Raw genomic sequence first — 15,447 nt, 5'->3', positions numbered from 1 at the left:
CAGTGGGGTTTTTATGTTCTTATATTCCTCTGTGTCGAGTTTTGTTGTGGGTGTTTTGTTTACATCGGACATACTTGGAATCCTGACATCCTCCCACATTCGTCATTGCTAGCAAGCCGACCAATCACAGGGCTTGCACTATATGCCGTTGCGATGTGTGGTTTAGGGCTGCACAATATATCATTTGAGCATCGATATCGCAATGTGTGTATCCGCAATAGTCACATTGCAAGATATGCAATGTTGAGTAGGGTTGGGTACCAAAACCAGGTGCAATTATAGCACCGGTACCTTTGTAACCAGTATGTACCTGATCAAATCAGCATATGAATTTTGGTGCCTACTTTCAGTGCCGCTGCTACTGCGACAAGGACGTAAGAAGCATCAAAGGCACACATAGGTACGCGTTGTCACACCATGTCTAAACATTTAATTCTAAACAACTTTGAGAAATACGGACAGGCGATGTCAGGTGTTTGTTCTTGTTGCTTAGGGAACGGACGCACACAGTACAGCGCATTTGGTGAGCATGAACGACTCTCTTCAGATTAACACACATGATTGCGTTCATCAAATTTGCTTAAACTAAGCGTTCTAAAACATATTTTACAAGCAAGAATTCTGACACAGCAACGTGAAGCACATGCTTTACAAAAGTTGCGTGTAAGGGGGAAACACGTCAAGCTTAATGACACATTTAAGGGCTCGAAGGCAGAGGAATACACTGTCTCTAACATCATATGGCACTTTCAATGAGTACGTACATGGACACCAATGCTCCGATTTTAATATGATTAAGACAATACTCTGATTTAGAGTCTAGACTACCATGTAAACAGTGATTTTTGATAACCTTAAAAGGACCACAGACATCTGCGTCGCAAAATGCGGAGGTTTTTTTCTTTCCGTTTAACATGCGGTATCAAATTCCATTAAAAGAGCACTCTTCCACCAGTCCCCGTGTCAACAAGCTTGGCCCCCACTCTGGCCCCCCTAAATTTGAACGTGTATTTTTGTGTCAAAACGCCACAGAGAAGCGAGATCAGCCATCGGTGGCAGACTGCGGAGATATGACTGAGGCCTCTCTCTGTGCGCTCTAGGCGTCACGTGCACTCACTCTCTCAAGCAGGTCGCACACCGGAAGCGTCGCTCTGCGCTGCAACACGGCGCGCACATAACAGTTAAATTAACAGTGTCCTGAGTCGTGGCTGGGCGCCGCCGACAGCCGCAGACTTGCGGTGCCGGTGTGTGTACCCTGATAGAAACCTATGTTTAGAATTCTGAAATGTATGGCGCTGAGTGGCGCTAATGGTGTGTGACCTGCTTCAGGCACTCGCTACCTCGGGCACTAGCTCCCTCTGCTTTCGCGCGCACTTGATGGTGCTGCGCGCATTAGCCTAGTTCCTTGCATTCGTCAGAGGTTGACACCCAAATGACAGGTAATAGCGATTTTAACACTTTTAATATAGAAATCTAGTGTACATAGTTTTACGTTAGGAAATACAGCAAGTACCAAAGAACAGAGGTAACACATTGATCAAATGTAGTTTTCAGTCACACACATGTAAAAGTCATATTCAACTCGTTAAGTTTTGCTTTCATTCATTTTTGATTTCCGTCTTGATCACATGACTTATTTACAACACATTTTTAAGCATAATAGTTTAACTAACTCATTTCTAATATCTACATTTTTATCTTCCCCTTGGTGACAGTCAGTGCATAACATTTTACTAGTTATATATAACATTTTACCCCCAGTTTCTCTGGTCTAGAACCACCACTGACTATAACATGTGAGACAGGATCATGAAAGGAGCATTCAAAATGCAACTCATGTAAACACCTTGATCATATTATTGTCTTATTCAGATTAAGGCAAATCATTAGATCACTGATACCCATGTAAATACAGTCACAAGCCCCAACCCTAGAAAAAAGGAGTTCAGTATTTTGCTGACAGCCTTTCCACAGGTTATAAGTAAGCTAATGTAATTTCATAATGCAAATCTTAAATTCATGCCAAGCAACAAATGATCAAAGGAAATATATTAACGTAATTCAAATATATAAAATATGAATTGGTGTTTACTTTAAACTTTAATTATATTGTTCTTTTAAAATTATTTTTTAAAAGATTTTGTCAAATAAAAGATTTTTCTAGAGTCATTCACCATAATTTTGTGGCTCAAAAGTATCGGTTCGGGCACCGTTTTATCAACGGTATTGTTTTAAAAGTATCGATTTAGCAGCGGTATCGAAATAGCCCCAAACGATACCCAACCCTAATGTTGAGTTGGGGTTATAGTTGACCAGAAACCACAGATCAAAACATGACGTTTGTGGAGACTTGGCAGAATTTGACCATAATAGAGTGTTTTAAGGGCTGTGACTGTGTGAGCAATTAAAGAGAGTTTAAAGTATTTTAATAGCACATAAAGAAAGATTAATTTTATTGAATTATTTTTACGATGAATATTATGCAATGTTATTTTACATTTTATTATTCACATTCCGTGCCTGAATACTGTAAGACTCTCCCCAGAAAACAATAAAGCACTGTTTATTTCACTTTAATATTTCCTCCGTTGTGTTATTTACTTAAAATATAAATAAATGTAAAATTACATAAAATATATTTACAAAATCATCCAAGTCAATCTAAATGAATGACTTTCCAAATGGAACTGTTTAAGTTGTCTGGTGAAATTGTATTTATATTGCAATGTATTTCACAGAAAAAAAAGCATTGCAATGTCAAATTTTTACAATATCGTGCAGCCCTAGTGTGGCTCCAATTTTTTAGAGGTACGTGTCAGAAAAGGGTCTGCGACTGTGCGGAGGCTGCACCAGATCATCTGCGTGCACTCGACGCAAAAGTAGAAACTAGCATTAAGTGTAAGTAATACACCTTTAACACCAAGGCTGATCCAGAGCTGGTTCGGAACCAGAGCCTAGTTCCAAATTGATTCTTTGTCTTTTAACACCCAAAGCACCAGCTCTAAACCAGAAAAAGTGGTTCTTAAGTAGCACTAAAACATTGCTGGGTAAGTAAGGGAGGGTTTCTGAAGGTTTCACAGAATTAAACTTAAGACATTTTAAGACCATTATGAATGAAATTTTAGACTCATAAAGCGCTAAAAGCTAAGGAATTTTTCAAATGGCCCAGATGGAAAAGATTTTTATTTGACCTATCAAAAAAAATATTATAATTTAATACATTAAATAACACAACAATAATAAACAATTAAAATATTTTAGATTTTATTTCTTAACAAAATATTTTAAACATTGTTTAAAAACAAGCAAGCTCTACTTCCATATCCATACACTTTTTTCCCAACATAAACTTTCTTTAAAATAAAAAAAAAGGAACAAATCTTTAAAAAATTTTAAAAACTATAATAAACTAAATCTACGGACAACAATCTGTCCAGGTCAGTGTCCTCAGCTGTAAATACATGGAGCACTTTTAAACAAATGTTATTGTAAGAAAAATAATTAAACCATTATGATAAATAGAGTTAAAAATTACCTTTTCAAATAAAAAGTTTAAAGTTTTATTGAGATGAATTGATGGTGATTGTATGGGTTTTGGCCAGATTGGGTAGCAATACATTAAGGAAAATTAAGACCTTTTTAAAAAAGATTTAAGACCTACAACGCAATATATTAGTAAATTTAAGACTTTTTAAGGCCTAAAATTTGGATTTTGAGATTTAAGACTTTTTAAGACCCTGCAGAAACCCCGGCAAGAACAGCTTGTGTCAGGGGCTAAGGATGGGCTTACAAAGGCCAATGAGACAAACAGTTTTAAACTTCATATTTGAAACAGCAACAAAACACATCATCGATTCGAATATACAAACTATGGCACTGTGCGTGAACACATTGGATTTGCTGTGTGTGGATATCGATATTCATGTTAACAGAATTCATTCATTCATTCATTTTTTTTTTCAGCTTAGTCCCTTTATTAATCTGGGGTCGTCACAACGGAATGAACCGCCAACTTATCCACAATATGTTTTGCACAGCAGATGCCCTTCCAGCTGCAACCCAACACCGGGAAACACCCATACGCTCTTACATTTACAGACATACACAACGGCCAATTTAGTTTATTCAGTTCACCTATAGCGCATGTGATTGAACTGTGGGGGGAACCGGAGCACCTGGAGGAAACCCACGCGAACACGGGGAGAACATGCAAACTCCACACAGAAATGCCAAATGACTAGCTGAGGGCTTAAACCAGCGGCCTTCTTGCTGTGAGGCGATCGTGGTACCCATCACACCAACTTTTGCCCTTTAACAGAATTATTAATATTAATAGAAACGAATTGTTAATGCCGCGTTTTTATTTGACGCATGTGTTTGCTAAATGAGATGTATGGAGTCATTTCAGAGCTGGGTCTACAGTGGCTCTCCAGCCAGTCGAAAAGCAAAGCACTTCATAAAAGGTTCAGCAGAGAAAGCAGCTCTAAACTGGCAATAGCTCTGGCTCCAAACTAGCACCTGGTTCATACTGGTGGAAAAAGGGTTTAAATTTTCATTTACTCATTGAGCTATCTCTTTTTAACTATCCCAGTTCAAGAATTTGTACATTGTAAAAAATACATCCGTTAAATTTACGGTAAAAAAACAGCAGCTGTGGTTGCCAGTATTTCACCGTTAAAAATACGGTACAAACCGTAAAAGTAATTTCTCATTTTTACAGTAAACTAAAGTATTTCAATAATTTATAGAGGTAATATGTCTGTATTTTGAGTTACCAACATCTACACATCTTTTGTTACACAGTTAGACATGTTAACACAGTCGTATGGAGGTGGTGATAAGAAAGTTACATAATGAACAAATGTTCATCACTAACAACTTTTCCCACAAGCAGAAAAGTATATCAGTGTATAGAAGGTGCTCAGTGTCATTCACACAGCTACTAAACACCAGTATAGTAACATGCATAAAATTAAACTCATGAAATAAACATTGTTTATCAACATTAGATGTAACATAAATCTCTAACGTACATAACTGATGGGGAAACAACTAAAAAGATCCATAGTAATGTCAACAAAAATCATAAAAAGTGATGTGCCATACAGAGAATTCTGGGAAAGTCAATTTACCGTTCTTCACCGTATATATTAAGGAAACATACTGTTAACCAGGTTAGGGATTTTTACTTTTTTTTTTTTAGCATTTTTACAGTTTTTTATCATTGAAATCACTGCCATTTTTTACAGTATAACACAGACACAAATAGACTCCCCGACAAGGTCATAAAGATTGTCTTCCTTCTTAGGAATAGTAAAAATCTGAAAGAAAACAGGCATGTGCCCCGAGTGCTACTCAAGTCGCTCCAAAAAAAATCATTATTTCTTAAAAAGGGGAAGATTCGAAAAGTAACCTTAGTTTTGCCCTTTTGAGGGCAGATATGCTTAAACAAATGACTACATAAAAACACTGCAATCTCCTGTCTTCCAGCAGAAAACATTTCCTTGGTTAGCATGCCAAGAGTCCGGCTCGTGCTTACACCAAGCCAAGACATTTGGTGGGAAAAGTTCCCCCTTTCCCGCCCTCTCCAAAGCATAAATAAATCAACTCACTATGAGCTAATGGGGAAGCATGAGGTAGCCAGTCAGGGAGAATCTATGAGGGCTGACATTTGGAAAATGGCCTTTGCAGCTGAGAGCCGAGCAGACCACTCAGGAAATGTGTCGGCATGTGACACGCTCGCTGCATGTGACAAGCACGTAAACAGAGACACATAGGTTGACAATAGACACGTCTATGCTGAGAATGAACACACAACACCATGACTGGCGCATGCATGATGAAGCCATGTAGACCCAAGTTGGCTGACACATACAGGAGAAGGGGGGAAGTGTGTTCTCTGGTACATGAGTAAGTTCACACAAAAGGATCTGGGGAGAGTTAATAGCTGTTGATAGCCGACAGCTGGAGTGGTCACATGTTCTGTGACTGGGAAATCGCAGTCAAAAACTCTTTGGGTACGTTCCAATGGCCTGAAAGTGTGCTGCGAAGTGGACTTCACAAGGTATTTGACCAATTTAAATGAAATTACAAATCGTAAGGAGCCCTTACTGTATATGCTCACTCTGACAGCCTCTGTAAATGACATGAACCAAATGTGTTTAATGTCAGTGTCATACAGTAAGTAATTGAAAGTATTAGATTTACATGTATTGCACCATCCAATGTTATTTAGACAATTATTAAATTTCATGGAAGGAAGGGGGGGTTGGGGTATTCCCCTGAGGCAACCGCTGATACAGAAGGGAATAAGACAAATAACAGCGAGTGAGTAAATTTAAAGGTTAACTATGACAAATGATTACATAAATCCTGCCCAGCCAAAATAAGTTGCACGGTCAAGAATGAATGCTTCAGCTGTTGATGGAAACAAACTTTGACATTGCATTAGGTTGTTGAAACAATAACATGACGAATGCACACTGTAATCAAAGCTTAAGAAGATACTAAAGATGTGCAGGAGAAAACAGTGGACCCGTCAGAAAAAAATTATGCAACACACTATATAATTAGGGTGAAATAATTTGAGCCAAGCATTTAAGCCAAAAACACACTCACCGGCCACTTTAATAGATACAACTGCTCGTTAATGCAAATTTATAATCAGCCAATCACATGGCAGTAACTCAATGCATTTAGGCATGTAAACATGGTCAAGACGATCTGCTGCAGTTCAAACCGAGCATCAGAATGGGGAAGAAAGGTGATTTAAGTGACTTTGAACGTGGCATGGTTGTTGGTGCCAGACGGGTTGGTCTTAGTATTTCAGAAATTGCTGATCTACTGGGATTTTCACGCACAACCATCTCTAGGGTTTACAGAGAATGGTCCAAAAAAAATAGAAAATATTCAGTGAGCAGCAGTTCTGTGGGCTAAATGCCTTGCTGATGTCCGAAGTCAGAGGAGAATGCAGAAGAGCATCACTGAATGCACAACACGTTCTAAAGGCAAAAGAGGAGCCAACCTGGTACTCGTAAGGTGTACCTAATAAAGTGGCCAGTGAGTGTGTTAATAATTGAAAATCCAGTCATAGACACTATCAGTATTTGCTTGCTTTAATTCAAAAAAGCAACTTTTTTGTTTACATTTTACTATTATAAATAATATATTTTTCCATAGTTTTTTTCATATTTATTTAAAGATGTATTGGTAAAATGAAAGTCTGGATTAGTACACACTTATGCCCCATTTACACTAATGAGTTTTTAGCTTTAGAACAGCGTTTTAGAACTAAAAATATCCACGTATACACTGCCGTTTCATCTAGCGTTTCTGTAAAGCTCTCAGTCAGTGCAGTGTCTGCGCACGTCTAAACCCCAGGCAGTCCGCGGGTGCTTTGAGCACATCTCCCCAGATGAGAGCAGCGCATGTCAGACAGTTCACCAAGATCTTCTACAAGATTTCATCTCACCATAGTTGCTAAATGTGATATTTAATTCATTTTGTCTCTATCTAAAGACTATTTGGTATTTTGAATATATTAGGCCTACTTGTTCTCAGGTAACGTGTTTTGGCTGAGCGCAAAGATAAGTTAATATATTAATTTATGTAACCACTTACAGTAATTCTGCATATTTGACTGATTGCTTGCCTATTTTGTATAAACTTATTGTCTGTTATACTTCTATAAAGGCCATTATTGATTAATAAAACTGATATTCAGCAAGAGATGTGATATCGTACATTTCAAAGAAAATGAAAGCAGGCAGTTATGTTATAGGCTCCGTTTGTTACAAATATACATACAGTGAAGATGACGGTCATATAAATATGTAGCTAACACGATGACTTAACATTTTTATTGTCTGTTAAGTTAACATCAAAATGAAAATAAGCAGTTCCTTATATCATGTTTCCATTTCATCGTTAATAAACAATAGCCAGGGTGATGCAAATGAAATTATAAAGTATACTATTCCCTTTACGCGACGTGTCCTCGGGAGTTTGTTTTCCATATCAAATTTGCGAAGTCTAAACTTATGGAAAGGGTGTAAAACTGAACTTTGTGCACTAGCCATTGACTTAGAAGCCCCAATCAGAAAGGTGAATGTCTGCAGCCACATCTCTGTTTTCCCCCATCCACACTGACACAGAGCAGCAGCGTTTTAAAACCAAAACGGCCACTTCAGCGTTTTCAAAACGTTCCGTCATCAAAGCTCGAAAACTCCAGGGTAGTGTGGACAGAAGCAAAACCTTTGCATTTTAAAACTAAAACGAATTAGTGTAAACAGGGCCTTAATGACAGTTTTGCAGTTTGCAATATTGCTTTACCCACATTTTGACCTCTTAGTAAGCAAGTAAAGTTTATTTATGAAGCACATTTATCTTCAGCTTTGCACTGACCAAAGTGCTGAACAAAACCAATACAACACATTTTACCACAAGTTATTTGAAACATTATACACTTTCCATTTAATGTTTTATTTGTATATCAAATTAAATGTAAATTGAATTTACTGTAGACACCAAACTGCCTCTGAATGAGAGAAAAATGAACGAATGATATGAGGGGATTGTCTCCTCACATCCACTAGTATATAATATATATTTGTTCACATTAGAGAGCAATATGGGTCGTAATTCCTGCATGTCTGCTAGGTGATCACGCTGATGTGCGTAACTGGAAAGGAGACCAGCAGTTTAGTATTTGACCTACACACTGAACATGTGACCTTTACATTAATTTCCTAGTCACAGTCCAGATCCATTTCCTGCCGGAGGCCTAAAAATACTTGAAACTACTATGTTATGGACACAAGTGAGGGAGACAGTCTGTCCGTGCACACACCCTATGTGAGCGTTTCATCATTTGTTATGCTTATCTGTCAGAGATAATGAGTCAGTCTTTCTGATATATTAGACAATAACCCTGTTCTCACCTGGTCCAGGGGTGAGACATCGCACTTCTCACAGCAGTTAGATACACAGCGAGCAGTGATTCATGATGTGTTTGTCAGATTAGCTCATCTGTAATCGATCTCTAATGAGAGGTGCTGGACACATACACACACCGTGTCATGAGTGAGCATTGAGGCAAGTCAATCATTATCTGGCAAACCAGCTACTGACAGACCATAAAAACCCCAATATTCAATGCCAGACTATAAACAAGCACCTCCTTACTTTTTTATTCTCAGACTTTTATCCCAGCAGCAAGAGGAGAGGTTATACTTTTTATTTTGTTCATATATATATATATATATATATATATATATATATATATATATATATATATATATATATATATATATATATATATATATATATATATATATATATATATAAAATATGAAGAAAAAAAGTAAATCATTTCAAATTACGCTCTATCATTTATTTTGTGGTGTCACAAAATACATTGTTTATGGTAATGTTTTTTGTAATTTATTTGAGTGCAGAACTAACATGCCATTATCGGGATGCAGACAGAAACCCAAATAACAGCATTGTGAGAAACTTGCAATCTCGTAATGTTTACATTTTGCATTTTATTAAGAAAAAAAAATTTCGGGCTGTAATCATTGGTTTTTGTAATTTTTTAAATATTTATTTATTTAGGATTTCTACATTTTAATTTAGACATTAGCCCTGACATTCTAAATAAAGTGAGAAATATGATCAAATATCATAACACTTACTGGTCACTTTATTAGGTACTAAATACCGTCGACAAATCTGCAACAACTGTGTGATACTATCATGTCAATATGGACCAAAATCTCTGAGGAATATTTCCAGTACCTTGTTGAATCTATGCCACGAAGGATTAAGGCAGTTCTAAAGGAAAAGGGGGGTCCAACCCAGTACTGTTAAGGTGTACCTAATAAAGTGGCCAGTGAGTGTGGATTAGATTAGTCAGTACCATAGCCAAAACTGGAAAAAAAAATCTCACAAAAAAAAAAAAAAAAACCCTTCAGACCACTGTCTAAAAATTAGCACACCCAAATGAACATTTTGGGATCAAATATTAAATGCAACTTTAATAAACAGGAAAACTAAAGAGAAACCTTTAAAATATATCAAATGTAGTGGAAATTTTGTAGTTGGTCTTTTTTTGAGTGCGCTCGGGTATTCTGTTTGAATGGGAAAACATCAAATTCTCCAAAATTGCTTGCCAAGCTTACGATTTAATTTCATATTAGAAATCATAATTAAACAACAACTGAGTCTTTAGTTTCATTTCTAAACGTCCAAATCACACAAAATCTGCAGAAACTCATGTCTGGTTTGAGCCCCTCCCCCAGAGTATCGTCAGTCTGTAGTGATCGATGATTGGCTACTATTAGAAGGTGGGCTTTTTTCACCATATAGCAATCGATGATTGGCTCCTGTACTAGTAGGCGGGGCTTTATTCACCATATTGACTGTTACACTTTTCCCCATTCAAAAAGATATGAGTGACATGTCTTGTGTATTCTATAGTCTTTGTTTGCATTTAAATGTATTGTCTTTCTATTCCGAAAAATACTAGGTGACCAAACTCTTATTTTAATTCACTGAGAAATTATTAAAATATAAATTTTCAAAAGAAGGTGTACTCATTTATGCAGAGCACTGTGTATCGATGTTATTAGGCTGTGAAATGACTTCTATTGTGATACACAGTTGAAGTCAAAATGATTAGCCCTCCTGTGAATGTTTTTTTGTTTTTTAAATATTTCCCAAATGATGTTTAACAGAGCAAGGAATTTTTCACAGTATGTCAGATAATATTTTTTCTTATTTTTCTTAGTCTTATTTGTTTTATTCGGCTAGAATAAAAGCAGTTCTTTTTTTTTTTTTTTTTTTTACATTTTTAAGGTCACCATTATTAGCCACCTTAAGCAATATTTTTTTGAAGGTCTACAGAACAAACCATCGTTATACAATGATTTGCCTAATTACCATAACTTACCTAAATAACAAAATTACTTAGTTAAGCCTTTAAACTGCACTTTAAGCTAAATACTAGTATCTTGAAAAACATCTAGTAAAATATTATGTATCATGGCAAAGATAAAATAAGTCAGTTATTACAAATGAGTTATTAAAACTATTGTGTTTAGAAATGTGTTGAAAAAACCTTTCCGTTAAACAGGGGGCTAATAATTCAGGAGGGCTAATAATTCTGACTTCAACTGTATATCATTATCGTGATATGAAATATCATATGAAAATTATCATGATATGAAATGTCATATCACCCAGCCCTATTGAACTGCATGCAATACTAGTGCTGAACAAGAACAGAGACAGATGAGCAGCTCTGCAGCCGTGCCTTGACGTGCCGTGAGAGGGGCAGCAACATCTAAAGAGGAGAAATTTCTTTTTATGAGCTTAACTGCCCTGTAATCTACCTCTCTCAGCAGGACCTGGCCCATGCAGTGAGTCAGCCTTTTACAGGCTTTAAGTGCTACCTGTGCAAAAAGAACCACCACCCTTCAAGGCCCCAGTATATCTCAAACGAAATCGAAGAACGAACTGGCATGATGTCATAACAAACTACTGTAAATCTGCCCAAAATTATGTTAGCTTGTACTTAGTTTCAGTGGATTGACACTGCTTGTTTTAGATGAAAGAGACAGGGCCAAATAGAGTGGGAGGCCTTATGAACTAGGGTTAGGCTTATAATATGGATAACTGATTTTGAATGTATACGATCACTCAATCATTATTTCAAACATGAAAAGACATTACCAAAACAGGTTGTAAACAATGTCACACAACGTTACATGAAATAACAGGTTGCAACAGCCACCACTGTTTATTTTAAGAAAAAAAATTGTGTAGAAACATAATTAAATCTTGAATACAAGACTTTAATAGGCTATAGCAAATATTTCTTAACCCATGTTTTGTGACTCATGGGTGTTTTCTGTTTATTTTCAACTGCATCGTGGGAACTTGATCTCTGACAGCTTCAATAATGAGAAGTATAAAGTGACTGATTTACATTTTAAGTAGTTAGAAGTTGTCAGAACAGAGATCAAGGTCCCTTAATGCAATTCAAAAGGGCTAATGCATCTAAAAATAAAATCGATTAAACTTGGGATCTGTTATTCATTTTCAAAATTGTGATATATGACAGGTTGTCCACACAATTTGCAGTTATGTGTATTATATATGAACACATCAATACGGAGTGTAAAACAATGGATAAAAGAGCTTTGGAAGGAGTTGAATGCATCTGTTAATGCTAGATCAATGTCCAGGTATCACACTGGATATCACATTTTTTTCTGATTTGATTTGGATTCACAAGCTCCTGATTGAATTTGTTTATACATTTTATATTGATTCACCTTGATTCTAAATATCATTTGTTCATAAAAAAAAAAACTGTATTTGAATTTTATTTTATATTAAGTGTAACTAATTGGTCAAAAAGTTGACTAGAAAAACTTGCTCATAGATCAAATACACAACAGGAAATATTAATGCAAGAAACATTCTTCAATGTAATTATGATTTAAGGTAATTATGAAAACTGAGCAAGTTCAAACAATGCAAAACAAAAAATTTAACTGAAAGATCACTGACAAGAGTTAACGTTTAACTTGTAACAATACTGATATCAGTTCCTAAAATCTCAAAGTTAAATGCATTATGCAGTTTGAGAAAAATATATCTGGTAGTCTTGGCATCCCTGATCAATATAAAAGAAAACTTAAAGCCAACTGCAGTTTAAATGCAACATGAGAATATCAAGAGAAAAGCAGAGGTGGGCGGGTGAGACATATGGCCTGCATACATGCTGAAGAGAAAGCCAAGTTAAACACATTCAGCACATCTCTATGGGGGCGGTCGAGACACTCCTGGGGAGTGCTACCTAGTCTCAACTAGTTTTCATTTATGCTGGCATGCAGGTATGTCATCAATTTCTCTATGTTGTATGAAATCTCTCCCTTCCTGCTGTGGGACAGCAACATACTGAGCACCCGTGCAGTAAAGTAGTGCGACATGTCTCATGTTTATGAAGGAGAGTTCATTTTTAAAATAGGTGTGAGAGAAAAACGCAGGTCTTCACTTGCAACTTGATCACAGGTAATTATACATTTCAATAGCCTATAGCAAATTGTCAAATATGCAGGTGTAACCGATATTTTATGCATCTTGACAGATGCATTTGGTATTGTATTGGAACATTACAGTGGTAATTGTGGTTCATAAGGGTACAGCTAAATAGACATAAATCAAAATAATGTTAAGTATTAGTAGGCATTAATTAACTTAAGGATGGGTCCATTCATCACCATTATCCCAATGCATGCCAAAGGTTTAAACTAAATAATGTAGTTAAATATCTTACATTGGCAAACAACAACAACTCCAGATTGTTTGAAGGGCATATCTTTAATATCCCATGAGCCCACAGTAAAGGAGTTGCCATAGGCAGTAAAACAACACAAATGATGCTGGTAGGTCAAGTTTCATTCATACTACCCACATTCAAACTATATAGAACATACTTTACGATTGCAAAATAAGTGTAAAACCAAATGAAGTACCTACAAGACCAAGGGTGTCCAAACCAATGTGCTCCAGAGTTTACCTTCAACCCCAATCAAACACACTTAAACCCGGTTTTCAGAGTCAATATAGAATTTCAGACAAGTGTGTTTGAGCAGGTTGGAGCTCAAATTTGCAGGACATTGGCCGCCCTGGAGCAAGACTGGACACTCCTGCACTAGAAAGTATTCAATTTCAGACACAGCTTAGGTTTTGGAACAGAGCATATGTGTTTGTACCTTCAAGACAAAGAGGGGCAGTCGGGGTGAGATCTTTCCTTGGTTTGGACTGGATCTTTTGGTATCTGGCCTCTTGGAACTGCCTCACCCTTGGCTCCACTGCATCCCTAATCAAAGAGCCCACTTCCTGTGAATAAAAACAAGTAACAGTTTGTGCAAACGTTAAAAAAAAAAAAAAAAGACAAACCTCCCAAGGTGACATTCACACGAAACCTTTTATAAGGAGCTCAAATTTAACTAGAAGTGCTGCATGTAGAGTTAAACCTTGGTGGGGAAATCATTCAAAGCCTCTCCGTCTTTAGGCACTGTGGGCCAATGAAAACATATATCTTATAAATGCAGAAAGAGGATGGGGGGATCCCCAAGAGTAGATCCAAATTCCGGATTCCTGCAGTATAAGAGGACATACACAAACAAACAGAAACACACCCTCATTCCCATACCTTCCTGTGCGCTGGAGAGAACCAGTTGGCATTGTCTTCGCCTAAGGCCAATATGTGAAGATCCACCAGCACGGCGTAATTCCCACACTTTTGAGAGAGAAAGAGAGAAAGATAGGGGTATTAAACGCAACAAAAAGAAGTCATCACTAAGCTGATTGAATGACACCTTCAAATCCATAGCTGAGGGCAAGTCACATCATCCCCTTCCTCTCGTCTTTGTGCATCTGCTTCCCCCCCTTTCTACCCAGCAGTTTTACAAGCTTTGTAAACGCACCTCATTAGCATTATGTCAGTAACCAGATACACTTGATCTCAGAGATGGTGGCGTTAAAACCAAAGCCATGCAGAGGACTGACACAGCAAAGGATTTGCAGGCTTTGCCAAAGGATGCCCTCGCTAACCTGTTAGTTTATGGAAATGTGACAAGAAAAGAAGAGGGCCCGAATTGGGGAGTCTGCAGAACTTCATCCAAAGACTGGAATTCTTAGAGTGCTGCGTCAGCACGTCAAGGACAATAAGTCATTGCAGAGTAGGGGAGCCAGAGACGTCGCGGCCGTTTAAGCACTCGTTACATCTCTGCTCCACACCGGCCTGATTATGTTTTACACATGAGCGCAAGAGCAAGCCTGTCACTGCGCTCCAGTCCACTCACACGGGTCTTTCCCAGACCACCCGCAAGAGGACGAAGAGGAGCCGGCACTGATGCATGTCAACACCTGAACTCAGAGCTAGATGTGGCTGCATTGATTCCCGCATTGATGACATCAGAAAGAAGCAGACGGGAAGAAATTCCCCTATTCAAGACACTAACCAGAACACATTCTAGAGCACTTCCAGAGTGCTAGATAAAACCCTGATAGAACACGAGTGAGCGAGTGTGCATTTTAGTGGGCCCTAGAGAGGAGCTAAAGTGGTCCGGGCCAGGCGGTAATGCTTTGGGTCCATGTTTCCCCAAAGCCAGCTGAGAAGAGATGACGTGAGAAAGTGAATTAGTAGGGTGTGTTGGGTAAAGCCCATTGTTCAGCACCACTCTCTAGCTACACTCATTTTTCTCTCTCTCCTTACATCTCCACTGTCTCGTTCTCTCTCGTCCCATAAGCGATGATTTATGCCTCCCATACCAGAGGAATCTACAGTGACTGAGTAAATAAAACGTCTCCAGCATTCTCGTTTGGCTTCTAACCTCCAAATTCATCTCCAGTCAAGCAGGATTACGGCAC

At 37.6% G+C, this 15,447-nt stretch overlaps 1 protein-coding gene across 1 annotated transcript in view; it reads right to left on the bottom strand.

The window, feature by feature from the left end:
• The window catches only part of slx4ip (SLX4 interacting protein), a 72,374-nt gene that overhangs the window by 45,927 nt on the left and 11,000 nt on the right, over positions 1-15,447 (bottom strand). Inside the window, exons 3-4 of the mRNA XM_056471103.1 lie at positions 14,228-14,314; positions 13,785-13,911 (exon numbers count right to left, since the gene is read on the bottom strand). Coding sequence (XP_056327078.1) covers positions 13,785-13,911; positions 14,228-14,314 — 214 coding nt within the window. The remainder of the gene's footprint in view (positions 1-13,784; positions 13,912-14,227; positions 14,315-15,447) is intronic.

The sequence above is a fragment of the Danio aesculapii genome, chromosome 13 (genome assembly GCF_903798145.1).
Source record: "Danio aesculapii chromosome 13, fDanAes4.1, whole genome shotgun sequence".
Lineage (NCBI taxonomy): Eukaryota > Metazoa > Chordata > Actinopteri > Cypriniformes > Danionidae > Danio > Danio aesculapii.
The sequence above is the reverse complement of the archived record's forward strand: the minus strand, read 5'-3'. Positions and strand labels throughout refer to the sequence as shown.